Here is a 27,572-nt window from a genome sequence, read left to right as displayed (position 1 = left end):
CCTCCCTGGATCCGATTCCTCCCCCCGGATCCGATCCCCCCCGGGACCCGATCCCCCCAGCGCCCCCCCCCTGAGAGCCGATCCCCCCAGCCGATCGGGCCCGTCACTCCGGGAAGGCCCCTGTCGGCCCTGCAGCTCCGCCTTCCCGGCGCCTCCCTCCGGGTTCGCGGAAGGTCGGCCCCGCAGAGGCGGCTCCCGGCCCGGGGCGCGGACGGGCAAGGGCCGGGGAGGCGATCGCGATGCTGCCGCTGCTCGCCGCGCTGCTCGCCCTGCTGCTGGGCGCGCTGGTGCTGGGCCGGTGAGCGGGGGGCGGGGGTGTGCGGGGGTATGCGGGGTGAGTGGGGGGCTGGGGGTATATGTGGGGTGAGCTGGGTGTCAGTGAGCGAGGGGCTGGGGTGTGCGGGGGTATGTGGGGTGAGTGGGGGGCTGGGGGTATATGTGGGGTGAGCTGGGGGTCAGTGAGCGGGGGGCCGGGGTGTGCGGGGGTATGTGGGGTGAGTGGGGGGCTGGGGGTATATGTGGGGTGAGCTGGGGGTCAGTGAGCGAGGGGCTGGGGTGTGTGCGGGGTGAGTGGGGGGCTGGGGGTATATGTGGGGTGAGCTGGGGGTCAGTGAGCGAGGGGCTGGGGTGAGTGGGGGGCTGGGGGTATATGTGGGGTGTGCTGGGGATCAGTGAGCGAGGGGCTGGGGTGTGTGGGGGTGTGTGTGGGGTGAGCGGGGGGTCAGTGAGCGAGGGGCCAGGGTGTGTGTGGGGGTATGTGGGGTGAGTGGGGGGCTGGGGGTATATGTGGGGTGAGCTGGGGGTCAGTGAGCGAGGGGCTGGGGTGTGAGTGCGGGGCTGGGGGTATGTGGGGGGCTGGGGGTATATAAGGGGGTGTGATGGGGTCAGTGAGCGAGAGGCTGGGGTGTGTGCGGGGCTGGGGGTATGTGGGGTGAGTGGGGGGCTGGGGGTATATGTGGGGTGAGCTGGGGTGTGAGTGCGGGGCTGGGGGTATGTGGGGGGCTGGGGTATATAAGGGGGTGAGCTGGGGGTCAGTGAGCGAGAGGCTGGGGTGTGTGCGGGGGTATGTGGGGTGAGTGGGGGGCTGGGGGTATGTGTGGGGTGAGCTGGGGGTCAGTGAGCGAGGGGCTGGGGTGTGAGTGCGGGGCTGGGAGTATGTGGGGTGAGTGGGAGGCTGGGGGTATATGTGGGGTGAGCTGGGGGTCAGTGAGCGAGGGGCTGGGGTATGTGTGGGGGTGTGTGGGGTGAGTGGGGGGCTGGGGGTATATGTGGGGTGAGCTGGGGGTCAGTGAGCGAGGGGCTGGGGTGTGTGCGGGGGTATGTGGGGTGAGTGGGGGGGCTGGGGGTATATGTGGGGTGAGCTGGGGGTCAGTGAGCGAGGGGCTGGGGTGTGAGTGCGGGGCTGGGAGTATGTGGGGTGAGTGGGAGGCTGGGGGTATATGTGGGGTGTGCTGGGGGTCAGTGAGCGAGGGGCTGGGGTGTGTGGGGGTGTGTGTGGGGTGAGTGGGGGGGCCGGGGTGTGTGTGGGGTGAGCGGGGGCCTGGTGCATGAGAGTGGGTGTGGGACAAGCACGGGGGCACAGAGGACTTGGGGAGTGAGTGGGGGGCAGTGTTAGGCACCAAGGTGAGCAGGGGCAGGCGTCCAGGTACCCCAGCCTGGAGTTTCCCGACTGGAGCCGCTGTCATTTCTAGTTGCTGGAGTAGGTCCCCTGGGGGCCCCTATCACCCCAAGAACCAGGCCCCCCAGCCTTGAGGGCCTGGCACATTTCCCCAGAGGTGCATTTGGGGTCAGGATGGTGCAGCTAGGGAGTTGCCTATTGCCCCAGACACTCTGGAGTTGGCTTTGTATCACCCCCCGCCCCCCCAAGAGACAGACAGAGTCTCCCCCAAGCACCCTAACTGGCACTGCCCAGGCCATTGTGTGCCTGGCTCTGGGCACAGGCTTTGTGGTCCCTTTGCTTCCCCCTCTGGCGGGCACTGCCCAGGCCGTGGTATGTTCAAAGGCAGACTCTGCCACTCTGGCGTTGGCGCAGTGTTTGCTCTCTGTATGGTGGCAGGGCCCCACTCAGGATTAGGGCCCTGTGGCAGTGGGTGCTGCACAGACCCAGTGATTCAGGCCCTGCCCACGGCCTGTTCTGTGGGTCCGTGACTAATCCAGTGAGGGTGAGTTGTTTCCTGAGCTGCAGGCAGCGGGTGGGATTGAGAGTGACAGGGAGGCCCCCCGGGGTGCTCTGAGAGCTGGCCTTTACCCGATCTCCCTTTGCCTTGCCTGCAGGTGGCTTGTGTGCCGGCTGGCCACTAACTGGTGCCGTCAGAGGTTCCGGGCAGAGCTGAAGATTGGTTCCTTCGGGTTCTTTTGGCTCCAAAATATCAGCCTTAAGTTCCAGCAAGAGCAGCAGACAGTGGTGGGTACTACACTCCTGAGGGCATTCTGTGCCAACAAATTGCTCATTGGGGGGGTTAGGTGTGAGGGGATCTGGATGCACACAGGCTTGTTGGGGGATTTCCAAGTGCAGGGGCAATGGGACTCTGCAGGGGCTTCCAGGTGAAGGTGGTTGGGGCTCAGCGGAGGGGTCTGGGTGTGGGGGTCTCAGCAGGGAGGGGCTCAGCGGAGGGGTCTGGGTGCTGGAGGTGTGGGGCTTTGTGGGGTGGGGGTCTGTATGCAGCTAGTTGGGGGGCAGTGGCATGTGGGTCTGGATGTGGGGGCTCAGGGTAGTGCAGGAGAGTGGGGGGTTGAGTGCAGGGAGCTCAGTGTGGGGTGGTCTGGGTGCAGGGGGCTCCGGATGCAGGGATTGAGGTTCAGTGGGGTGGGGTTTGGGTATGGTTTGGGTATGGAGGGCTAGGGGGGTTCTGGGTTTATGGGATGAGGCTTGGAAGGAGTGTCTGAGTATGGCAGATCTGGATGCACGGGTTGGGAGGATTCAGGAGCAGCTCCCCGCACGGTGACCCCCTCCCTCGGTAGCTGAGGAGCACTGGGGGCAGGAAGCAGGGGAGGATGCTGAGGTTCCTGCAGCTGGGGATGTTTCTGGGGTGGGTCTGACACAGCCCCAGCCACTCCTTGCAGGGGAAGAGGAAGTCCTGTCCTCTCCTGTCTCCAGCCCAGCTGGGACTAGCAGCTAATCCCAGCTCTGGGTAAGAGCCACTGGCTGGGGTGTCCCCAGCCCTGCAGTGATTTACCTCTCTGCTGGCTGCTCCGGGTGCCTGAAACGATGAACCTTCTCTGCTAGGGAGTGGGGCATGACTGCTCTTGTAGCTTCCCTGTGCTTCCCCATCAGAAAGTCATTTTTCTGTGGGGAAGCAAAGAAATCTGCGGGGGACATGAATTCTGTGCATGCCTAGTGGTGCAGAATTCCCCCAGGAGTAGTACTAGAGGCGCTCGGAGTGACGGGGATAAGCTCCTCCAGGTGTGCGAGGCCTCTGCCTTCCCATCACAGTGACCCGCTGAGGTCTCAGATCCCATGGCAACTGCTCATGCAGCCATTGGAGTGAACCCCCACATGACTAGTCTCTTCCACCTAGCCCCACTGCTGGCACTAGCCCCTTCCTCCCCCCATACTAGAGCCCCGCTGCTCCCCCATATGGACAGTGTGATGCCAGCGAGCCCTGGTGCTGGCAAGCTGGATGGGTGCTGGGGGTGGAAGGAGAGAACACAGAATGGGTGAGCATTACAGAGTGGGGCTAGGCTCTGTAGCTCCACTGACTTTCTTGTGTGTCCTTGCAGGAGATTGACAATGTCTGGATCTCCAGTAAACTCCTGAGCCATGAGCTGCCGTAAGTACCTCCCTGGCTCTTTCCTCACTCTCCTTTCTGTGCTTGAGAGTGTGGCTACACCCTGACCCTGCTCGCTTGCCAGGGCCCCCCAGCTCCGCCTGTGGGGCTAGGCCCGCTGCTTTCTGCTTTGAGGAGAGACCAGCTGTCTCTGGGCACAGGCAGGGGCGGCTCTAAGTATTTTGCCACCCCAAGCACGGCAGGCAGGCTGCCTTCGGCAGTTTGCCTGCGGGAGGTCCCTGGTCCCGCAGATTCGGCGGCACGCCTGCGGGAGGTCCACCGAAGCCGTGGGACCAGCGGACCCTCCGCAGGCATGCCATCAAAGGCAACCTGCCTGCTGCCCTCGCAGCGACCGGCAAAGTGCCCCCGTGGCTTGCTGCCCCAAACATGCGCTTGGCGGGCTGGTGCCTGGAGCCGCCCCCCGGGCACAGGAGTGTTCTTCTCAAACTCCCCTGGCTGTGTCGACCGTGTGGGGGCAGGACATGGGGGCACCATGGGTGGCTGCACTGATGTAGGGGAAGGACTCATGCCATCCAGGCTGTGCTGAGCAGCAGTAATGCCTCCTGTCGTTGTTCCTCTGTGCAGACGCTACCTCGCGCTGTGTTTCGGCGAGGTACGGGTCCGTATGGATCTCCAGAAGGTACCAGCAGCAGGACCCCCATTCCCTGAGGCTCCAGCTGAGGGTGGCAGAGAGGAGAGCAAGGGGGACCTGCCCATTAAACCCTCCCTACTGAAAGTCCTGAGCCAGGTGAGTCTCCGCGTGCTGGATCCGAGGAGGAGGGTGGGTGGCGAGCAGGCCTGGCTCCCCTCAGACGCTCCTCACTGTGGCCCCTTGCTCCCAGCTCTTCTCGGTTCACGTGGAGTCCATCAACATCATGGTTCTGCATGTGGCCACCTCCGAGTCTCTGTGGCACATCCAGGTGACCAGGACGCGCCTGCTGTTGGACAACGACGGGAAGCGGTAACTCCACCTTACTCTGGCCTGTGGGACCAGGGCTGGGTAACAGCCACGTACAGCTCTCTTGGCTCCGGAGAGCTTTGTTATGGCCTTTGTCCTGGGGGACCATTCCCACCCTGTGCCTTGTAGATCTGGGCTGGGAGCCTGCCACTGGGACTCCTTCCTGGCAACATCCTTTCCACAGTCACTGGCACTACCCCACCCCCCTCCCTAGGGCTGTTAAAATCCTGATCTTCTCCCCCCTCTCTGCTGGTCAGCAGCTCTCTGTGGCCACTGGAGGGCGCCCCAGGAGCATGGCACCTAACCCTCTGCCTCCAGGGTCTGAGACCATCCCAGCCCCTGTGTGATGCCTAGTTCTTGCAGATGGCAGCCTCCTGCTGCGTGGTCCAGCTATAGGGTGGATGCTCCATCAGGGAGCAGGGGCTGTAGCACAGACCCCAAGTTGGAAAGACCTGGCTAGGAGGCAGCAGGGCCCCTCTGTGCCTGCCAAGTCTGGTCTGAACTTTCTTCTGCTCTTCCCCCAGCCTGGACTGTGAGGTGACCCTGTCCCAGGTGAACAGCAAAGTGCTGAAGAGCAGCCAGCTGGTGAGTATCCAGGGTGGGGGGCCCTGCAGCAGCCAGGCCACAGTGCCTGCTCTTGGGGAGCTCACGCTGCCTATCGCCTGAGCCCAGCATGGTGGGGCACCAGGAGGCACAGAGTGAACCTCAGGGGCTCCCAGCTGGAGATGTTGTCCAGTCCTGGAGCCCAGCGAGTGGTGCTAGCAGGTGGGGCTGTAGCCTCGGGGTGGGGGACATAGGGCACAGCAGCCTCCTGCTCACTGCACTGTGACCAGGCTGCCCATGGGCACTGCTTGGGGCTGCACCCGCTGCACATAAACGGAGTGGCAGGAAGCTGCCCCCATCACCACGGGCTCCGCCCCGTGATGTCATCTCGCTCTCCTTGACCCTCTGTCTCCCCGTACAGGATGACACGTGCCTGGCAGAGCTGGCCCTGGCTCTCACCTTTTCCATGGAGGTCAATGTGAGCAAACGGCAGCTGGTGGGTATCAGCCTGGGCGTGTGGACCCTGCACGCAGAACTGCACGAGGGGCTGTTCTGCAGTGAGCTGCTGCGCCGAGCAACCAATGGAGTGAGACACAGCGGTGCAGGGGACCAGCCAGGCTGCCTGGCCCCAGGTCGGCCAGCCATGTTCCCTGGGAAGTCTCTGGGGACCGTGGGGAGGGGAGAGGGTGCCCCGTTCCCTGCACCCCATAGAGTGTGTCTGGCAGAATGGGCATGGGGGTGGTTTATGCCTTCTTAAGTCCCAGGCAGGGGATCCCCTTGGGCAGGTCAGGCCATTGCTGCCTCCTGCTGGGGGGGAGTGGGAGCTCTGGGGCGCGACTCCTGCCTGTGACCAGGTCTGTCCCTTGCTCCCAGGCCCTGGGGAGGCCCTGAAGTCTCTGCCTCTGCAGCTCATCCCCAGCAAGGCGAAGGTGGAGCTGGAGAACACCACCGTGGTGCTGTCTCTGAACAGCCAGCAGAGGTAATGAGGAGAGAGGGCTGGCACCATGACAGGCCCGAATGCACAGCCCAGCTGCTCTGCCACCCTCCCCCCCTGCAGGCACTCTCCTGAGGCCCATGCCTTTCCCCTGGCTCCCCTCTGCTGGGCGTCCCCTCCCCGAGGGTCTCCAGGCGTGAGTGGCCTGGGGGAGGCAGGATTGCTGTGGGTGAGAAGGCCATGGGCCAGGCTCTGGGTGGCTCTGGAGTGAGGGCAGAATGAGCATGGCCTGGGCTCCCTTGGTCGCCCCTCCCTTCTGAGGCCGTGAGGAGCGCTCTGCCCCAGGCTGGGCTTGGCAGTAATGGGGCAAGGCTGGGCCGTGCCCGGGATCCATGCTTGTTACCAGTGGGCTGTGGGCTGGGGCAGGAGGGGCCGAGTGGCTGGCCTGTGACTTGGCCTGGCTCCGGTTCTTGTGGGTTCAGGCACCTCACGTGGACCCTGAAGCTGCTGCAGTTCCTGTATCAGCGAGACGAGGAGCAGATCCCTCTGCGGAGCTTCACGCCCACCTCCGACCTGGGCCAGATGAGCACAGAGCTGCTGCTGGAAGGTGAGTGCGGGGGGACTGGTGGGGGAGGAGTGGCTCTGTCCAGGCGACCAAGGGAGGAGGAGGGGAGACCCACACTACTCTCTGCCCAATTGGATGGGGCTACTCCAGCTCCACAGCGTGTGCGTTGGGGTGGCTGGCTGGCTAATGCCCAGGGCCCTGCTTGGTGACTCTGCCGCCCCTTCTCCCCACAGATGGCCTGCTGCTGTCCCAGAGTCGCCAGCGCATCGTGTGCCTCAGCTCCCTGAAAGCCAGCGTGCAGGTGAGTGAGTGACTCCAGCCGCCGTGTCCTGGCACCTGCTGGCCCTCGGTGCCACGCTGCCCCTCGGTGCCACGCTGCCCCTCGGTGCCCTGAGCTGGCTGGGCCTGTTGACATGCAAATGAGCAGCAGGGAAGAGGTCTCGCTCACACCTCCCGCGTTCCCATCTCTAGGTCACGGCCATAGACCTGTCAGCTGTTGTGCTGCTCAATACTTGCATCGTCCACTATCGCCACCAGGAATTTTCTCACTGGCTCACCCTGCTGGCCCAGGAGTGCCGGGCTACTAACGTGCCGGCCCCCGGCCAGAGCCACAGGGGAAGGTACGTGTGGGCCCCGGGAGGGGTGATGGCTGCTCTCCAGCTAGGGCACTCAGCAGCCATGGTTGTCTCCCTCGGAGCTTGGGCACAGCACACACACTGCCCCGGTTTCAGGGTTAACTGCACCTTCCCTTCCCCACCAGCTTCCTCCAGAGCATCCACTTGAGGCTGCAGGCTCCGAGCCATGGGGAGGCTCAGGTCTCTCCCGCCAGACAGGGCTATGCCGATGTCTGCCAGTTGCCAGGCAGCCCCCACAAAGCGAACGCCTTTCTTCATAGGGGAAAAGCAGTGCTGCGAGAGCATCAACCCACTCCAGTCCTGGCCACGCATGCGGGTCAGCCAGCAGCCTGAGGGGCCCTAGCCAAACCCTTCCCAGCCCTGCCACACTGTGGGGCCCTGGCGGGCTGGCTGCTGAGTCACAGAAAGGCCTGGGGGTCCTTTATGTGAAAAGCCCTTTCTTTGCGTGCTGGGCTCTGGGAAGCAGTAAATGCAGCCCCCTGGGGTCTATCACCTGAGGGACTCACCTCGCTGAGCCCCGTGGGAGGAGCCGGGGTAACCTGCCCCCGCAGAGCTGCCTGCCAACCCCGGCCTGCGGTGACCGGGCGGGCCCCAGAGGTGCTGCGCGGTGTGATACCTGCCCCATGGAGTGTTCCTGCCCTGACCCAGAGCACGACCCGGCTTCCTCCACTCAGCAAGCGAGAAGCAGGGCTGGGCTGGCCGTGTGGCCTGCTGAGGCCCTGGGACAGGAGCTCCCTCCGAGGCCTGTTCTGTAGCAGGGGGCTCTGGCTCACTAATGCCATGGCCCTCCTCACCCTCTGTCAGGAGCTGCCCCCAGATCTTGGCTCCCATCATCCTCTGTGCCTCCCTGTCCAACGTCAGCATCTCTGTGCAGCTGGGGGACACGCCACCCTTCGCACTGGGCTTCAACACCATCTCTGCAGGTAGGTGCCTGCGGCATGACTGGGTGGATGCCATCCCAGCCTGGGCAGAGCATGGCCCGGACTTTGGCTGCTGTCATGCCCATGGGGCCCCTCCTCTGCTTTGGAAAGGGCTCTGTGGCTTCCAGGGCAGTGCCTGCAGCTGGCGGAGAAGAGGCTGATCTGGGCTGCAGCCCTCCAGCATGGCGTGGAGGGGCAGGAGGTGATGGCAATGGGTGCTCCAGCCTGGCGGGAAGGCCTTGATGGACACATCTCTGCGGCAGTCCCTCATCTCCTGGGTCTGGGTCAGGATTGTTTCTGGGGGGGAGGTAGCAGCTTGGTCCCCAGCCATGGGGAGCATGGCTGGCCCCTGCCTCGCACACTGCAGCGGGGGGTCAGGAGAGCCCCTGCCCATGCTCACCTCCTGCTCTGTGCCCTCAGACTACCAGCACCTGCGCCCCCAGAGTGTGCACCAGCGGGGGGTGCTGGCCATCGACCACCTGTGCTGGCGTGTGGGAAACGACTCGCACATCCAGAGGGCCCCGCACCCGCCCAACATGCATGTGTGGGGAGAGGCCCTCATCCTTGACTCCTTCAATTTGCAGGTGAGAGGGGCGGCCTGCCAGAGCAGGGGTGAGGGGTCAGCTCTCCCTCCGCCCAGCAGGCATGGGCGCAGCTCCCTTGTGAGGCAGCGGGGAGGCTTCCTTCCCCTGGGCCCTGCAATGGGCAGTGGGGAGGGGCTGGGCTGGGCGGGGAGTGAGAAGGTGGCAGCTTCCGAGCTGCCAGCCAGTGACTGGTCTGTGCCCCCTGCAGGGTAGCTACAACCAGCCCCTGGGCATGTCCAGCGCCCAGGCGGACACGCTCTTCCTGGACTGCACCATCCAGGGGCTGCAGGTGGAGTCATCGGACACCTGCACCAAGTGCCTCTCCAGGGTCCTGTCGCTGCTGCACCCAGGGGCCAGCCAGGCAGAGCTTCCAGTGGAGCTAGTCCCCCCCCTGGGGGAGTCCGCAGGCCTGCTCTGGAAGGTGGACCTGAAGGTGGAGGATGTGAACCTGTTCACACTGTCCAGCCTGGTGGGTAAGTGACCAGGTGGGGCTGCTGGGCAGGGGGAACACGATGGGCGGGCAGGATCTGCTGCACCAGCCAGACGGAGGCAGTAGCCCTCTGTGCAGGCGTCTGAAGGACAAACCCACAAACTGCTCCTTCCTTCCCTGGAGATCCTGAAACACCCGGCTGGACTTTCACGCCTCCCGCACTCCCATGCTGACTGCCACATCCCTGCACCTGCCCCAGGCTGTCCACAGTCCCTCCCGGGGCCTCCTGCGTGCCCCCCTCCCCACTGTCCTGGCTCTCGGTAGCCCTCGCTCCCTAGGCTCTGGGATGTGACCAGCCCTTTGCAGGGGAGGGTGTCCTTGTCCCGTCCTGGCTGTTGGCAGCCGCTAGTCCTCCTTGCACTGCCCCGTGCTGGGGGCTCGGAGGGCTGTGCCCTGTCCTGCCCCCAGAGGTAACCTCCTGTCTCTGTCAGGTGCCTTGGAGGTGAGGCTGGACACGCTGACTGCCCTGGGCAGTGCCGAGAGCTGCACAGTTAGCGTCCAGGGCATGGCACTGGCCTTGGTGAAGAGCATTTCCGAGAAGATGCAGCCCTGCTGCAAAGCCCCAGCCATCCGTTACCCCATCCTCAGACTCTCCATGATCTCCTTCACCTACCACAGTAGCATCCACTCCCTGGAGGTAGGTGCTGGGCCCGCTGCTGGCAGAGTGCACGCTGGGACGGCAGTGCCAGGCAAAAGATGTGCCCGTGGGCTGAGTCCGAGGCGGCTGAGTGACCCAGCGGGTCAGGGCGCCTGCTGGCGTTCCCACTCGGACTGGGACTTCAGTGGGGCCATCAGGTGAGGGCGAGCGATGGGCTCTCAGCCAGGCCCTGTCCATCCATGTCACACCCTGCCTCATGGCCAGAGGCCTCTACTGCAGCTCTTGGCAGGGCTGGAGTGTGTGTGGGGGCACTGAGAGGGGGTTTGGAGGGGTCAGGAGCAAGGTGGCTGGCAGAGCAGTGCGAGGAGCTTGCTCAGCCCCTGCCTGCTCTGGCCCTCGCAGGCTCTCTTGGCCCCCGGGGCATGCTAAGGACAACTGGCAGAGCAGAGACCCAGGCCCGCTTGCCCCTTTCTGTGCCCTAGGTCCAGTGTGGCGAGGGCCTGACCCTGCTCTGGAGCCCATCTGATCACATGTATCTGTATGAGCACGTCCTAGCCACGCTCCAATGCCGTGAAATGCTGCAGAGCACTCTGGGCCAATGGAGCGCTCCCTCCCTCCCCCCGGAGCGCCAGGCCACTGAGCCAGGGAGCCCCAGCAAGCCCCCCAGCCCAGCCCAGGGTCCCCCAAAGAGAGTCCTCAACCTGACGCTGGAGGTGAGCTCCGCCAAGGTCACGGCTTTCGTCTCTGAGGCCAGCTACATCAGCCTGGTGGCGGAGCGGGTCTCGGTGAGCCGGCACGGCAGTGCCCTCCACGCCTACTGCCCTGACCTGGCCGCCGGCTTCGACAAGCACAGCATCTTCAGCTTCAAGGAGGTGGAGATGCAGCTCCTGCCGGAGCTAGAGGAGATGATCCTGCATCGCAGCCCCTTCCCCACCTTGCGCACCCTGCGCAACCGGGTCTGGGCCTTCTCCTTCGCCAGCATCGTCATCGAGCTCCCCTACCAGTATGACTTCTCCCGCACGCTGGACGAGGCCATGGGCGTGCAGAAGTGGCTGAAGAGCCTGCACCGACGGGGCCGCGCCCCCAGCCCAGCCCTGCCCCCGGACCTCCTGCTCAAGGTGCAGCACTTCTCTTGGGTCTTCCTAGATGACATCTTCGAGGTGAAGCTGCGGGACAACTATGAGCTGATGAAGGACGAGAGCAAGGAGAGCGCCAAGCGGCTGCAGCTGCTGGATGCCAAGGTGGCAGCTCTGCGCAAGCAGCATGGCGAGCTGCTGCCCGCCCGCAAGATTGAGGAGCTCTACGCCTCACTGGAGAGGAAGAACATTGAGATCTACATCCAGCGCTCCCGGCGCCTATATGCCAATATGCCTATGCGGAAGGCCCTGCTCACCTGGACCCTCTCCAACCTGGAGCTGGTGGCCCTGGCCGACGAGTCCTTCCACGGCGTGGAGCGCGTGCTGGAGCAGATGAGGGACCTGGACAGCGTCAGCCCCTTTCCGCCCGAGGGGCTGGAGCTGGTCACCCAGTGGTGCCGCATGCTGAAGGGCAGCGTCAAGACCTTCTTTGGTGAGTGTGTCTGTGGGACTCCTCCGCCCCCATGGCCCCATCAGCTCTGGGCTCTGGTTCCCTGGCATGAAAGTGCTGCTGGGGCCACATGCAGTGAGAAGCACTGTGGTTCCCCCCTGTAGGGTCCCCCTGATCTAGCAGGGGGTGTAGCACTGAATGCCTGGCCAGTCCCCACGCCCCCAGGGATGAGTCTAATGCAGGCGCCCCTGGGCCGGCAGTCAGCGTGGTCTCGCTCTGCCCCACAGTGCGGATCCGGGACTACCCACGCTACCTGTTTGAGATCCGGGACTGGCAGCTCTCGGGTCGGCTGCTCGGATCGGAGCAGAGCGGCCAAGCCTGCTCTCGCCGCTGCCAGCTGCTGAAGCTGGGAGCGCCGTGGGGGGATGCTGCTGTGGAGAGAAACATGCCTCCGTTGAAGTTCTACCACGACTTCCACTGTAAGTGGGCCCTGGGGCCTGATCCTACGCGGGGCACGAGGCTGAGGTCCAGACTGGGGCTCCTTGCGGCCCTTGCTGGGTTGGGCTGGTTGCGGGTGGCTGGGTGACCAGGGGGCTCCAGTTTGGGACTGGAGGAGCTCCGCTGTCCTGCCAGGGTCACACTGATTTGGGGGTGACCTTATCCCTGGCACCCTGGACCCTGAGCTGGGGCCAGGCGTAAAACACTAGGGGGTGCAGGTGCAGCCTCCTTGAAGCTGGTCAGTGCGAAGCAGGCTTGCTCCCCTCTGAGCTGAGTGGGGGGAGGATTGGAGATGGGCCCAGGTCCCGTTCCCCGCTTGGGGTTTGGGACCCTGCCCCCTGGAGTCAGGATGCTGGAGTGGGGCAGTGCTGGAGAATAACCACATGCTGCGCTGGGTAGCTCTGGGGGTCCTGGGGCAGCGCTGTGGGGGTGTGTGCAGAGGGTAACTTTGGGCCAGGCTGTCTCTGGTTAGGGCAGGGACCAGCAAACATGATTCTGGGATGCATTAACAGGTGTGCTGTGAACAAGCCACGAGAAGTCATTCTTCCGCTTTACTCTGCGCTGGTTAGGCCTCAACTGGAGTATTGTGTCCAGTTCTGGGCACCGCATTTCAAGAAAGATGTGGAGAAATTGGAGAGGGTCCAGAGAAGAGCAACAAGAATGATTAAAGGTCTTGAGAACATGACCTATGAAGGAAGGCTGAAGGAATTGGGTTTGTTTAGTTTGGAAAAGAGAAGACTGAGAGGGGACATGATAGCAGTTTTCAGGTATCTAAAAGGGTGTCATCAGGAGGAGGGAGGAAACTTGTTCACCTTAGCCTCCAATGACAGAACAAGAAGCAATGGGCTTAAACTGCAGCAAGGGAGATTTAGGTTGGACATTAGGAAAAAGTTCCTAACTGTCAGGGTGGTTAAACACTGGAATAGATTGCCTAGGGAAGTTGTGGAATCTCCATCGCTGGAGATATTTAAGAGTAGGTTAGATAAATGTCTATCAGGGATGGTCTAGACAGTATTTGGTCCTGCCATGAGGGCAGGGGACTGGACTCGATGACCTCTCGAGGTCCCTTCCAGTCCTAGAGTCTATGAGTCTATGAGGCGCTGTCTGTCCCTCTAGCGGAGATTTTGCAGTACACCATCGTTTGGGGGCCATGCTGGGACCCGGCCTGGACCCTGATTGGCCAGTCTGTGGATCTGCTCACCAAGGCCTCGGAGGATCCCAGCCCCTCCCTGCCCTGGTGGGATAAAAGCCGCCTGCTCTTCCATGGGGTTTGGCACCTGAACATCGAGCAGGCCAACCTGCACCAGCTGGCCACCGAGGTGAGACTCGCATGGGGTTGCCCAGGGTATCCAGGCCCCCTACGGCCTGGCGGCCTCACGCTCAGCCTGTGTGTTGCAGGATCCATACAACACTACCGAGAACATGCACTGGGAGTGGAGCCACCTGGCCTTCCTCTGGAGACCTGGCCAGTTCGTCTTCAAGGGGGACTTGGACATCAATGTCCGCACAGCCTCCAAGTGAGTATCAGCCCGGGGGTGGGGGTGGGTGGGGGCTGTAACCCTTGGAGAGCAACCCAGCACCTTCTTCCTGAGCAGGTACGATGACTGCTGCTTCCTCCACCTGCCTGAGCTCTGCATGACCCTGGACTTGCAGTGGCTTTGCCATGGGAACCCCCACGACCATCACAGCGTGGTGCTGCGCTCCCCAGAGTTTGTGCCCGAGGTGCCCGTGGGGCAACTCTATGACTCGTACCGGGCCTTCCGCTCCGAGAACCTCAACCTCTCCATCCGGATGGACCTGACCCGGCCGGGCGGGGGTGAGCGATGCCCTGCAGGGCACTCTAGAGCGGCTGGAACGCAGCTGCTGCTCAGCCACTGACTGGAACGCGGCTGTTCCTGCTAGGAGCTCTGGTGGCTGCTGCTCTGGGGCTCTGTGTTTGGGAGGCGGGGGTTCCCTCCCCTGCTGCTTCCCTTGGCCAAGTGACAAGCACATGGGCTCTGCCCCCCCCAGGGAGGGAGCGGGAGAGGTCTGGGGGGTCATGCAGTGTGTAGGGGCCCTGTCACAGGGCTGCCGTGTGTCACTCTCAGAGCTGTCCCAGCCCCAGATCCTGCTCTACAGCAGCACCCTGCGCTGGATGCAGAACTTCTGGGCCACCTGGACCAGCGTGACGCGCCCCATCTGCCGTGGGAAGCTCTTCGGCAGCATGAAGCCCAGCAAGAAGAAACTGGGGCAGCACTACAAGCAGCTCTCCTACACGGCACTCTTCCCCCAGCTGCAGGTGAGGCCGGGCCCTGTGCCGGTGGGGCTGGCTCTGGGGCTGGCGAGGGCCATCCTCTCCCCGCCACATCGGCTGCTCTCCTGTGTGTCCCCCCCACCCCCCCGCTCAGAGTGGTGAGGGCCGTCGGCTGCCCCTCACCCCCTATCGGCTGCTCTCCTGTGTGTCCCCCCCACCCCCCCGCTCAGAGTGGTGAGGGCCGTCGGCTGCCCCTCACCCCCTATCGGCTGCTCTCCTGTGTCCCGTCCCGTCCCCCTGCTCAGTGTGGTGAGGGCCGTCGGCTGCCCCGCCCCCATCAGCTGCTCTCCTGCATCCAGTCCCCCCGGCTCAGCGCGGCAGCCGGCTCAGCGGCCTGTGTCCTCCCCCAGGTGCATTACTGGGCCTCCTTCGCTCAGCAGCGGGGGATCCAGTTGGAGTGCGGCCAGGGGCACATATTCACGCGAGGGACTCAGCGGCTCATCCCCCAAGGTGAGGCTGGGGGCCCGGCCGGGGCAGGGGTGGGGGGGGCGGGGGCGAGGGCAGGGTCCCCTCGCTGATGGCTCCTCCCTGCCCCCAGCTGGCACGGTGATGCGGCGCCTCATCTCGGAGTGGAGCATCACGCAGATGGTGAGCGACCTGAGCTCCGTCACTGTGCACCTGATGGCGTCGACCTGTGACGAGAGCGCTGACCACCAGCTCGGCTCACTGGTGAAGAAAACTCACCTGCTGAGCCTGTCCTCCCTCACCTACCAGCGGCACAGCAGCCGCACAGCCGAAGAGGTACCCGCCGGCTCGCCAGGGACTGATTGGGGGGTGGGCGTGACTAGCTCTGCCTAGGCTGGGGGGCACGAGCCTCTGGCTGTCTGCAGGGTGAGCCCTGGACGGGGAGGCACTCGGGGCAGTGGAGAAACTGAGCAGGGCCCCGCTAGCTGCAGACTCAGCAGCCTCGGGTGCCGCTGATCACCCTCGCGAAGAGCTCAGCATGGGCGGGGCAGCTGGCCCAGACGGACAGTGACATGACCAAGGCCACCCCACCGGGAACGGCCCTCGGATGTCCCCAGCCCAAGCTGCTACCCACTGGCCATGGGGCATCCCTGCTGCTGGGCGGGTTGGAGCGGGGAGTCACTCTGCCCTGGCCATTGTCTGACCCCTGGCTCGGCCGCAGGAGCCGACCATGCGGGATGGGGCCGACGCCTTCCACACACACCAGCTGCAGCTGGTGGACCTGCGGGCGTCCTGGACCACCACCAACCGGGACATCGCCTTCGGCCTCTACGACGGCTACAAGAAGGCAGCCGTCCTCAAGCGGAACCTGTCCACCGAGGCGCTGAAGGGGTTAAAGATCGACACCCAGCTACAAGCCAAGAAGCTGAAACGGCGCCCCCTGTCTGCTGCCCTTCCCCCACAGAGGGTGACTGGCACCACCAGCGAGCGGGGCTCCTCGGGGGGTGAGTGCCCAGCCTCCTGGGTGGGGCCCTCGGGATCCCCCTCGGCACACAGCCCCCTTCCCCGGATGTGCACAGCTCGTTCCACGCATGTTCCTCCTTGGTACTGACCCAGCTCGGCACCCGTCACGGCCAGCTGGCTAAGGACTGGCTCCCTCCCCCAGCTCTGACCCCCCGTCTTCTCCCCGCCCCCCCCGCCACGATACCGACCCAGCTCAGCACCCGTCACGGCCAGCTGGCTAAGGACTGGCTCCCTCCCCCAGCTCTGACCCCCCGTCTTCTCCCCGCCCCCCCCCGCCACGATACCGACCCAGCTCAGCACCCGTCACGGCCAGCTGGCTAAGGACTGGCTCCCTCCCCCAGCTCTGACCCCCCTCTGCTCCCCGCCCCCCCCGCCACGATACCGACCCAGCTCAGCACCTGTCACGGCCAGCTGGCTAAGGACTGGCTCCCTCCCCCAGCTCTGACCCCCCGTCTGCTCCCCGCCCCCCCCGCCACGATACCGACCCAGCTCAGCACCCGTCACGGCCAGCTGGCTAAGGACTGGCTCCCTCCCCTGCCCTGACTCCCCCTCTGCTCCCCGCCCCCCCCCGCCACGATACCGACCCAGCTCAGCACCCGTCACGGCCAGCTGGCTAAGGACTGGCTCCCTCCCCTGCCCTGACTCCCCCTCTGCTCCCCGCCCCCCCCCGCCACGATACCGACCCAGCTCAGCACCCGTCACGGCCAGCTGGCTAAGGACTGGCTCCCTCTCCGGCCCTGACTCCCCCTCTGCTCCCCGCCCCCCCCGGCCACGATACTGACCCACCTCAGCACCCGTCACGGCCAGCTGGCTAAGGACTGGCTCCCTCCCCCAGCTCTGACCCCCCGTCTGCTCCCCGCCTCCCCCCCCCACGATACTGACCCACCTCAGCACCCGTCACAGCCAGCTGGCTAAGGACTGGCTCCCTCCCCCAGCTCTGACCCCCCGTCTGCTCCCCCCCCGCCACGATACCGACCCAGCTCAGCACCCGTCACGGCCAGCTGGCTAAGGACTGGCTCCCTCCCCCAGCTCTGACCCCCCGTCTGCTCCCCGCCCCCCCGCCACTATACTGACCCAGCTCAGCACCCGTCACGGCCAGCTGGCTAAGGACTGGCTCCCTCCCCCAGCTCTGTAACCCCGTCTGCTCCCTGCCCCCCCACCCCCGCCACGATACCGACCCAGCTCAGCACCCGTCACGGCCAGCTGGCTAAGGACTGGCTCCATCCCCCCGCCCTGACCCCCCGTCAGCTCCCCGCCTCCCCCCCCCACGATACTGACCCACCTCAGCACCCGTCACAGCCAGCTGGCTAAGGGCTGGCCCCCTCTCCACCTCCCTGAGCCCCCATCTGCTCCCCGGGGCCTCCCCGCCATCTCAGCACCCGTCACGGCCAGCTTGCTAAGGGCGGCCCCCCCTGCCCCACCCTGACCCGTCCCTTCCCCCGTCTTCTTCCAGGGGCCTACATGCTGCAGAAGCTCATTGAGGAGACCGATAAATTTGTGGTCTTCACAGAGGAGGAGTCGGGGGCCAGCGAGCAGCTGTGTGGGATTGCCGCCTGCCAGACCGACGACATCTTCACCCGTAACTGCCTCGTTGAGCTGGTCAACTGCCAGGTACCCCGGTCCCAGCCAGGCTGCTTCTGGGACAGGCCAGCCAGAGCTCCTGCCCTGCTCCCCGCAACCTCCCCTGCTGGGAGAGGGGGTGACTGAGCTGTGTCTTTCTTTCCCTGGCCCTGCCGCTGGGGCAGACACTGCAGGCCCTCTGCCCTGGTTTCTCTCCCAGCTCAGCTGCCCCATGGTGGAGTTGGCAGGGTCACTTAGGGGCCTGTTCTCCCGCAGATGGTGCTGCGTGGTGCAGAGACGGAGGGCTGTGTGATTGTGTCTGCTGCCAAGGCCCAGCTCCTGCAGTGCCTGCACCACCCTGCCTGGTACGGAGACACCCTGAAGCAGAAGACCTCGTGGACCTGCCTGCTGGATGGCATGCAGTACTTCGCCACCACTGAGAGCAGCCCTGCCGAGAGGGAGGATGGCCAGCTGTGGCTGGAGGTTGGTTGCTGTCGGCTCAAGTGGGGTAGGGGGCTCAGGGCTCTTTAGTTCCCATGCGGAAGGAGTTTATCACAGCCATGGCCCCAAAGTGCTGAGAGGCAGAGGCCTGAGAGTGAAGGCAGCCCTGGAGCCCCCTAAATCCATGACAGGGCAGGATCCCAGTGCCAGGCAGCTGAGGGAGAGGGTGCCAAGCCAGTCCCAGGGACAAGCCCCCCAGCTTGCTGGCTCTGGCTGGGCTGGGCGTGAGGCCTGGGCAGTCACCAGTGTCCCTCCTGCCCCAGGTGAAGAACATCGAGGAGCATCGGCAGAGGAGCCTGGATTCGGTGCAGGAGCTGATGGAGAGTGGGCAGGCCGTGGGCGGCATGGTCAGCACCATCACAGGTCAGCATATAGAGCCCTGCTTGCCTGGCGCCCAAGAATCATTCACAGCAGCACCTGGGGATTGCTGGGCCCTTGGTCCTTGTGCGTCACTGGAGGGACAAATGGAGCCAGCCCAGCTGAGAGCTCTGTCCCCCTCCTGTAGCACCTCACGCTGGGATGGGCTTGGGGTCCCTGCCTGAGGAAGCATTCTGGGGTGACTCTCCAGAGGATTTACGTGCATCCGCTTCCCCCACGCTGTGTTCGGATCCTAGAGGTCCCCGCCCTTGCCCCGGCACCCTGATGCCTCAAACTGTCCAAGAATCGGGGACCCTGACAGCTGCCCGTGTTTGGCCCCCAGACTGGAATCACCCCTCGGAGGCCCAGCAGGTGCAGAGGATCATCTCCCGGTGCAGCTGTCGCATGTACTACATCAGCTACAGCCATGACATTGACCCGGAGCTGGCCACGCAGATCAAGCCCCCCGACGCCCCAGCCGACCAAGAGAAGGAGGACCTGCTGAAGAAACAGGAGGGTGCGGCCCTGCGCCTGGCTGGGTCGTTCTGCTTTCCTCTATGGGGGGAGGGGGATCTCCTGCGGGACAGGCCACGACCACAGGCCTTGAGTTGCCGAATTCTCCTGGAACTTCCCTCGGATCAAAGCAGGGCAGCTGCGGTCGGCTCTGTTCAATGGAGCCCTGGGATGTCTGGCACTGGGCGTGGTCTCTGCTTTCCCTTCTTGGTGCTGATCTCTGGTTTGCTCTGCCCGGCCCTCGGAGGCCAGGGAACGGGACTTGCAGCCAAGTGCACAATTCCTGCCCTGCTCCAGCAAAGCCCAGCACACGGGGGCAGAGCATTGTGGGCTGTAGAGCTGGGTTTGTCTGTGCCTGCTGGGGCCAGTAGCGTCTCTGAGCTCTCGGTGGGGTCGGGGACAGACTTGGTCTCCCCAGCCCTGGCCCTTGTTTGTGTGTGAGCCCCACAGGTGGTTCCCTCCGCAGCTCCCAGGGACTATACCAGCCCCCCAGGCGCTGGCTGTCACAGGGGCTGCCCCAATGCCCGTCCCTCTCCCCTCTCTCCAGGAGCCGTTGACACTTTCACGCTGATCCACCATGACCTGGAGATCTCGACCAACCCGGCGCAATATGCCATGATCCTGGACATCGTCAACAACCTGCTGCTGCATGTTGAGCCGAAGCGCAAGGTACCGTGGGCCTGAGTGGCGTGCAGGCGCAGCGGGCTCCCCAGAGACCCCTCACCTTGCCTTTCTCTCTCTCTGGCCTCAGGAGCACAGCGAGAAGAAGCAGCGGGTGCGGTTCCAGCTGGAGATCTCCAGCAACCCTGAGGAGCAGCGCAGCAGCATCCTGCACCTGCAGGAGGCCGTGAGGCAGCACGTGGCCCAGATCCGCCAGCTGGAGAAGCAGATGTACTCCATCATGAAGGTGAGGCCTGGGCTGGGGCTGGCTTAGTGTGCGGACTGCAGGTCCCTGGCGCCGGCCTGCTTGGGCTGGGTCGGTGCTGACTGATGCTGGCTCTTCAGTCCCTGCAGGATGACAGTAAGAACGAGAACCTGCTTGAGCTGAACCAGAAGCTGCAGTTGCAGCTGAGCCAGGAGAAGGCCAACCTGCAGCTGGAGAGTGAGGAGCTGAACATTCTCATCAGGTACCAGCCCCCGCCAGCCTGATGTGCAGAGCAGGGAGGCAGCTTGCCCAAAACCTGCTGCCCAGTCCCACCGCCTTCCAAAGGCACTGCGCCACTGCACCCTGACTCTGCTTCCCTGGGCTCCCAGGCTGCCTCTCCCCTATGCTGCTCTGGGGGGCTGGCTGCCCTTCGACAGGCTCTAGCCCCGGGGCCGCCCAGTGGCTGCTCTCACGGCTTTCCCTTGCCTGCTTGGGCAGGTGTTTTAAAGATTTCCAGCTGCAGCGGGCAAACAAGATGGAGCTGCGCAAACAGCTGGAGGACGTCAGTGTGGCCCGGCGGACCGAGTTCTACTTTGCTCAGGCGCGCTGGCGCCTCACCGAGGAAGACGGGCAGCTGGGCATTGCGGAGCTGGAGCTGCAGCGCTTCCTGTACAGCAAGGTACCGGGCCCAGCAGGGGCACCAGTGCCCCTCCTGTGTGGCACCTAGGCTTGGGCTCCGCCCTTGAGGAGAGGGGAAGGGGGTGCGCTGGGGTCCGTGGGCTGACAGCTCTGTTTACAGGTGAACAAGTCGGATGACACGGCAGAGCATCTCCTGGAGCTGGGCTGGGTCACCATGAACAACCTCCTGCCCAACGCTGTGTACAAGGCAAGTGCCAGGCAGCAGGAGGCTGCAGTGGGGCCCTGGGCGGGGAGGGGAAGGGGCAGCAGTCAGCCTGGGGTGGGGGGGGAGGGGGATTTCAGAGGCAGGCAGAGCTGGGCCCCCACCATCTCTGCATTCCCATCTGTGCCCTGCAGGTGGTGCTGCGCCCTCAGAGCTCCTGCCAGTCGGGCCGGCAGCTGGCTCTGCGCATATTCAGCAAGGTCCGGCCGCCAGTGGGAGGCATCTCTATCAAGGAGCATTTTGAGGTGAGGCTACAGGTGGCTCCCAGGGACTGGGGTTCTGCTCCTCTGTGTCCCCAGTAGGAGCTGCTGTAGGCAACAGGGCAGGCGCACCCACCCTGCTTGGGTATCTGGGTGATGCAGGGCGGCCCAAGGATTACAGGGCTGACCCCTGACGAACGGCTCCTCTTGCAGGTGAACGTGGTGCCCCTGACCATCCAGCTCACGCACCAGTTCTTCCACAGGATGATGGGCTTCTTCTTCCCCGGCCGCAGCGTGGAGGAGGAGGAGGTGGGGGATGAGGAGGACAAATCCAAGCTGGTGACCACGGGTGAGTGTGCCCTGTGGGGAAGAGGGGAGGGGCCTAGCACAGACCAGCCTGACCCCCTGATTGACCTCAGTGCAGTGGTGGGGTACACGCTGGCTGGCCAAGAGACCCCCTACGGGGATCAGAAATGGGGACTCCTCGCTGTGTGGGGTCCCCCAAATCCATTCTCGCCCCAAAGCTACTCAGTCTTTGTCAGTGGTGTGGAAGAAAATATGAAATCCCTGGGGGTAAAGTTTGGAGCCAAGGCCCAGATTGATGCAGTGGTGGATAATGATGGGATAGGGCAGTTCTCGAGAGCAATGCGGATCACCGGGGAACCTGAGTGCCCTTGGCCAATCTGCTTTTCAATGCAGCCAAAGGCTGGGTCCTCCAGCTAGAAGCCAGGAAAGCAGCTCTACAGGGGAAGAGAGTTCTGGAAAGTGGGGGCTCTGCCAGGGCCGTGGGGTCATGGTGGAAACCGGCTGAAGAGTGGGCTGGCTAAGAGGGCGAATGCAATCCTTGGCTGTGGAGCAGGAGGAGGGAGGTGTTCCCACTGCATCCGGTCTGTGGGAGACTGTTCCAGGGGTGGTTCTCAGTGCTGGTGTCCGCGCTTCAGAAAGGACATGGGCCAGCTGGAAGGGCTCAGAAATGAGCTCCAGTGATTCGAGGTCTGGAAAACCTGCCTTCCAGTGAAGGGAGAGACGCTCTGCCAGTGCTAGCCAAGAGAAGAGGCAGAAGTGACTTGATCACAGTCTGTAAATACCCACCTGGAGGAAGATCTGTCAGCAGAGAGGGCTCCTCAGTCCAGCGAAGTCTGAATGCGACCCAGGGGCTGGGAGCTGAAGCCACACTGGGAATATGGTGCCCATTTTTAGCAGTGAAGGTCATGGACTACTGGACCAGCCGAAGGACTTGGCACACTTTGTCCCATGGAGTCTCTGTCGGGACAGGGGCTCTGTTTCCACCAGCTCTGCCCTAGCCCTGCCAGAGTTCTGGCAGGCTGCAGGGATCAGTGCAGGGCTGCTGCAGTGGGTCGGGCTGGGTAACCACAGTGCTCCCTTCTCTCTCAGGGATGCCCGTGGTGAAGCCGAGGCAGCTGATAGTGGCTGAAGACTCACTGGGCCCAGGGAAAGGAGTCGCTCAGGGACTGAACCGGACGTCAGGGGTCAGGAGGTCATTCCGGAAAGCCCCCGAGGTACCCACCCTGCTGCCTTTTGGGAGGAAGTCTCCCCCCAGGAGCGCCTGTTCCGTTTGTCTCGGGGCTCAGACAGTCTAGAGCCAGCGGTTGCTCCCGCAGTGCCTGGGGGCAGTGGGCTGGGTTGTTCTGCCCCAGGGCTGTGAAGGATTCACTCACTTACCCGTAAAAGCAGCAAAGAATCCTGTGGCACCTTATAGACGAACAGACGTTTTGGAGCATGAGCTTTCGTGGGTGAATACCCACTTCTTCAGATGCATCTGAGGAAGTGGGTATTCACCCACGAAAGCTCATGCTCCAAAACGTCTGTTCGTCTATAAGGTGCCACAGGATTCTTTGCTGCTTTTACAGATCCAGACTAACGCAGCTATCCCTCTGATACTCACTTACCCGCACACTCTTCAGCAAAGCTGCCCCTTGCACGCTGAGCAGCTGATGCAGACCAGAGGGTGCCAACCTGGGTCCCTGGGCATGTGGCAGGGAAGAGAATGAGCCTTGGCTGCTCTCCTGAATGAGCAACGCCCCCTTCCCACTGGTCCGGTGCCCAGCTGTGCATCTCTTCCCCCTTCTCTTGCTCTGCTGATTCTGTCGGGCTCCGTCCCTCCCAGCACCCCGTGGACGACATTGACAAGATGAAGGAGCGTGCGGCGATGAACAACTCCTTCATCTACATCAAGATTCCGCAGGTGCCGCTCTGCGTCAGCTACAAGGTCAGTGCCTGCCTCCAGCATGGCATCCGGGGCAGAGCCAGCCCCAGGGGTGCTGGGGAGGGAGGGACAGCTGCGGTCATGTGGTGGGGCAGGGCCGGCCCTGAGGGGGCTGGAGGAGGGAGAGGGAGGGGACAGCCACAGGCATGTGCTGGGGCATGGCTGGTGCCAGCTCTGAGGGTGCTGGGGAAGCAGGGAACAGCTATGGGTGTGTGCTGGGGTGGGGGAGGGAGGGAGGGAGGCAGGGGACAGCCACGGGCATGTGCTGGGGCGTGGCTGGTGCCGGCCCTGAGGGTGCTGGGGAGGCAGGGGACAGCTATGGGTGTGTGCTGGGGTGGGGGAGGGAGGGAGGGAGGCAGGGGACAGCCGCGGGCACGTGGTGGGGCAGAGCTAGCCCTGCAGGGGACTGGGGAGGGAGGGGACAGCTGCGGGCATGTGGTGGGGCAGAGCCAGCTCCACAGGGTGCTGGAGAGGGAGGGGACAGCCACAGGCTTGTGGTGGGGCGGGACTGGCCCTGAGGGGGCTGGGAAGGGACAGCTGCAGGCATGTGGTGGGGCAGAGCCAGCCCCACAGGGTGCTGGGGAGGGAGGAGACAGCTGCGGGTGTGTGCTGGGGCTGGGCCAGCCCCAGAGGGTGTAAGTGTAGGAGTTGTGTGTGAGTGGCTGCCCTGCCCTTCAACTGTCCCTATCCCTAGGGCTGCCAGGGGCTGCTTTCACGGCTTTCCCTTGCCCATTTGGGCTGAGCTGAAATTCACTTTCTGCCTCTCCTCTCTGTGCCCCATGGGTGCTGTAGGGTGCCTGGCACTTCTAGGGGCAGGGGGTCCTGCCTTCTTCCTATGCACTGTCACTGCCATCTGGCTGGCTGGAATGCATGACTTTTCCTGAGCCATGGGGCAGAGGGGAGGAGGCCATTCCTGGGCCACAGCACAGTCCCCACCACACTCCCCTCAGCAGACTTGTGTGTCCGTTTCTGCCCTGGGTGCCCCCGGCCCATCACTCCTCTGAGCCCAGGGGTTCTGCCTGCTGTGTCTTGCTCGGAGCCTGTAGGAACATGGCCAGCGGAGCAAGCCCGTGAATGGCTGGCTCTGGCCGCAGGGTCTGATACATTGTTTGGCACAGGGTGAGAAAAACAGTGTGGACTGGGGTGACCTGAACCTGGTGCTGCCGTGCCTGGAGTATCACAACAACACGTGGACGTGGCTGGACTTTGCTATGGCAGTGAAGCGGGACAGCCGCAAGGCATTGGTAGCACAGGTAAGGGCCCGGAACCTCTCCATGCTGAGGGGAGCCCTGAACTGAAGGAGCAGAGGAGAGATCTGCCCCAGGCACTTGGAGCGCTCTGGGTTTAGCTGTTAGCACTGGGGACGGAGTTATAGCCCCTTTCCTGTCAGTCATGTTGAGGAGCCCCGGTGCCCTCCTCATCTTCCCCTGAGTGGTGCTGGGCCTGTGCCTGTGGTGAGTCTCTCTCTGGGCAGGGCAGAGAACATAAGAATGACCATACTGGATCAGACCAAAGGTCCATCTAGCCCAGTATCCTGTCTTCCGACTGTGTCCAATGCCAGGTGCCCCAGAGGGAATGAACAGAACAGGGAATCATCAAGTGATCCATCCCCTATCGCCCATTCCCAGCTTCTGGCAGACAGAGGCTAGGGACACCATCCCTGCCCATCCTGGCTAATAGCCATTGATGGACCTAACCTCCATGAACTTATCTTGTTCTTTTTTGAACCCTGGTACAGTCTTGGCCCTCACAGCATCCTCTGGCAAAGAGTTCCACAGGTTGACTCTGTGTTCTGTGAAGAAATTCCTTTTGTTTGTTTTAAACGTGCTTATTAATTTCATTTAGTGACCCCTAGTTCTTGTGTTATGAGGAGTAAATAACACTTCCTTATTTACTTTCTCCATACCAGACATGATTTTATAGATCTCTGTCATATTGCCCTCTTAGTCATCTCTTTTCCAATTTGAAGAGTCTCAGTCTTATTAGTCTCTCCTCATATGGCAGCTGTTCCATACCTGTAATCATTTTTGTTGCCCTTTTCCAATTTCAATATCTCTTTTTTTGAGATGGGGCGACCATGTCTTCCCGCAGTATTCAACATGTGGGTGTACCATGGATTTATATCGAGGCAACATGATATTTTCTGTCTTACTATCTATGCCTTTCCTAATGATTCCCAACCTTCTGTTCGCGTTTTTGACTGATGCTGCACACTGAGTGGATGTTTTCAGAGAAATATCCACAATGACTTCAATATCTTTTTGTTGAGTGGTAACAGCTAAATTAGACCCCGTCATAGTTAGGATTGTGTTTTCCAATGTGCATTACTTTACATTTATCAATATTGAATTTCATCTGCTATTTGGTTGCCCAGTCACCCAGTTTTGAGAGATCCTTTTGTAGCTTTTCGCAGTCTGCCTGGGTCTTAACTATCTTGAGTAGTTTTGAATCCTGTGGCACCTTATAGACTAACAGACATTTTGGAGCATGAGCTTTCGTGGGTGAATAGCCACTTCATCGGATGCATGTCATGACATGCATCCGACGAAGTGGGTATTCACCCATGAAAGCTCATGCTCCAAAACGTCTGTTAAGTCTATAAGGTGCCACAGGATTCTTTGCCGCTTTTACAGATCCAGACTAACACGGCTACCCCTCTGATACTTGAGTAGTTTTGTATCATCTTCAGATTTTGCCACCTCACTGTTTACCCCCTTTTCCCAGATCATTTATGAATATGTTGAATAGGACTGGGCCCAGTACAGACCCCTGGGGGATACCACTATTTACCTCTCTCCATTCTGAAAACTGACCTACCCTTTGTTTCCTGTCTTTTAACCAGTTACCAAGCCAGGAGCGCACCTTCCCTCTTATCTCATGACAGTTTACTTTGCTTAAGAGCCTTTGGTGATGGCCCTTATCAAAGGCTTTCTGAACATCTAAGTACACTCTATCCACTGGATACCCCTTGTCCACATTCTTGTTGAGCCCCTCAAAAATTCTAGTAGATTAGTGAGACCTGATTTCCCTTTGCTATAACCACATTGACTCTTCCCCCAAAAATCATGGTCATCTCTGTGTCTGACAGTTCTTGTCTTTACTATAGTTTCAGCCAATTTGCCTGGTACTGAAGTCAGGCTTCTTGGCCTGTAACTGCTGGGATCGCCTCTGGAGCCTTTTTAAAAAATCAGCATCACATCAGCTATCCTCCAGTCACTTGGTACAGAAGCTGATTTAAATGATAGGTTACAGACTACAGGCTGCAGATGAGCTCTCTGTGGGGCTGCTGGAAATGCCTGGGCTGGAACGGGTACCGCTGTCTCTGCCATGCTCACTCTGCCTGCCCAGATTGCTGCCAAGTCCCCGCCTCTGGGGCAGGCTGCGCAGAGGAGCCCCAGGGAACTGAGGCCCAGTTAGGTCTTTGGCTGAGGTGTTGCAACCAGGCCAAGCCTTGGCCATCCCCCACCCCTGCTGTCTCATGACCCTCTCTCTGCTGCGCAGGTGATCAAGGAGAAGCTGCGCCTGAAGCCAGCTGCTGGGGCTGAGGCCCGAGGGAAGCTGGAGAACAAAGCGGACGGGACCATCCAGCAGCAGCAGCAGGAGGAGGACGAGAAGGCGCGGCTACTCATCGGCCTAAGTGTGGGCGAGAAGAACCCCAGCAAGAAGTCCATCTTTGGCAGGCGCAAATGAGGGCAGCACCTGGCTGGCCGGGAAGGGACTCAGGCAGCTCCTGCCACCTCTTGGACACATGGCTCCTTTGCAGGCCTGAGCTGGCACAAACAGCCAGTGACTTTATCTAGGTGGGGGGGCCCTTGGTGGCTCAGCCCAGCCATGGCACAAGAACTCGACGGACTGATGGCATGGGCAGAGCCCCTATCCAGGCAGGGAGGAGCATGGCGGTAGGGGGACGCCACGCAGTGTGAAGTGGCTCTCCGCAGCAGGAGCTGGGGAGGCTGTGTCACCTAGGGCCCGGGCTGCTTCCATTTGCACAGAGCCTGGGGGGTGAGGGGCACTCGAGTTGTTATTACTGGTGTGTCCTGCGCTGGCGTCACTGGGCCAGTGGCAGTGTTCGCACTGCAGCGCGGCTGCTCCAGTTCAGTTACTGTTGGGAAGTGGGCACTGAGGAGAATTTAAATAAGAGTTTTTAATTTGGACCCATCTCTGTCCTGGTGTTACTGATCAGTTCCCCAGCAGGGAGAGGGCCAGAGCCAGGGCCCCGTGTCCTACCAGCGTGCCGGTAGCACCTGGGCCCAGTCTGAGCCTGCTCCCCCCGGCAGAGAGCTATCAGCACTCGGTGGCTACTGGAGCCTCGTGGCCCACTGAGCTGGTTTCCTCTGGTTTTCCCCTGGCTGTCTGGGGCAGCATGGCCTGCTCTGTTTCTCGGGGCCCCTGGCAGGGTCCTGCTGTGCAGTACAAGGGTTGCTTGGTCTGTGAGTCCCAGCTCCCCGGACAGCGTGAGGGCTGCTAGGGCAGAGGCAGAGCTGGAGGTGACTGAGCTGATCTGTTATGCCCTGCTCCATATCCAGCCCAAGTCCAGATTACTGCCTGGGGGTAGGAACCTTTCCTGGGAGCTGCCCCCTGGATCAGGGGCTGTGAACCCCCTTGGCTTCAGCCTGTTGTGTGTGTAACTTCTCTGTTCTCCCAGCTATGGTGCTATCCTCACCACCTGCCTCTGCTCCGGCTGCTTTATAAACAGGAGCGCGGTGGC

General features: G+C 62.4%; 1 protein-coding gene across 3 annotated transcripts; it reads left to right on the top strand.

Annotated features, from left to right (window-relative positions):
* The first annotated feature begins 226 nt into the window (after nt 1–226).
* KIAA0100 (KIAA0100 ortholog) lies at nt 227–27,018 on the top strand. Of its 3 annotated transcripts, XM_030536506.1 has the most exons (39): nt 227–298; nt 2,275–2,404; nt 3,721–3,770; nt 4,353–4,515; nt 4,610–4,728; nt 5,250–5,310; nt 5,690–5,900; nt 6,142–6,247; nt 6,685–6,809; nt 7,001–7,068; nt 7,239–7,387; nt 8,207–8,325; nt 8,743–8,906; nt 9,115–9,379; nt 9,828–10,033; nt 10,477–11,563; nt 11,809–12,000; nt 13,136–13,338; nt 13,418–13,536; nt 13,615–13,835; nt 14,107–14,297; nt 14,663–14,762; nt 14,851–15,053; nt 15,439–15,721; nt 17,194–17,351; nt 17,577–17,783; nt 18,065–18,164; nt 18,502–18,675; nt 19,219–19,340; nt 19,423–19,578; nt 19,677–19,798; nt 20,035–20,215; nt 20,336–20,422; nt 20,572–20,682; nt 20,851–20,986; nt 22,033–22,157; nt 22,766–22,867; nt 23,983–24,117; nt 26,366–27,018. In XM_030536506.1, exons 1-39 carry the CDS (start codon nt 240–242, stop codon nt 26,552–26,554), a joined length of 6,699 nt encoding a protein of 2,232 aa, XP_030392366.1. In that variant the 5' UTR covers nt 227–239; the 3' UTR covers nt 26,555–27,018. The 3 variants fall into 3 exon arrangements, with proteins under 3 accessions (XP_030392366.1, XP_030392367.1, XP_030392368.1); XM_030536507.1 differs by lacking the exon at nt 18,502–18,675; XM_030536508.1 differs by lacking the exons at nt 8,207–8,325; nt 9,828–10,033; nt 10,477–11,563; ... (21 more) ...; nt 23,983–24,117; nt 26,366–27,018 and having other exon boundaries at nt 9,115–9,203.
* Nucleotides 27,019–27,572: the final 554 nt, after the last annotated feature.

Source organism: Gopherus evgoodei, chromosome 17 (genome assembly GCF_007399415.2).
Source record: "Gopherus evgoodei ecotype Sinaloan lineage chromosome 17, rGopEvg1_v1.p, whole genome shotgun sequence".
NCBI classification, from domain to species: Eukaryota; Metazoa; Chordata; order Testudines; family Testudinidae; genus Gopherus; species Gopherus evgoodei.
The sequence above is the reverse complement of the archived record's forward strand: the minus strand, read 5'-3'. Positions and strand labels throughout refer to the sequence as shown.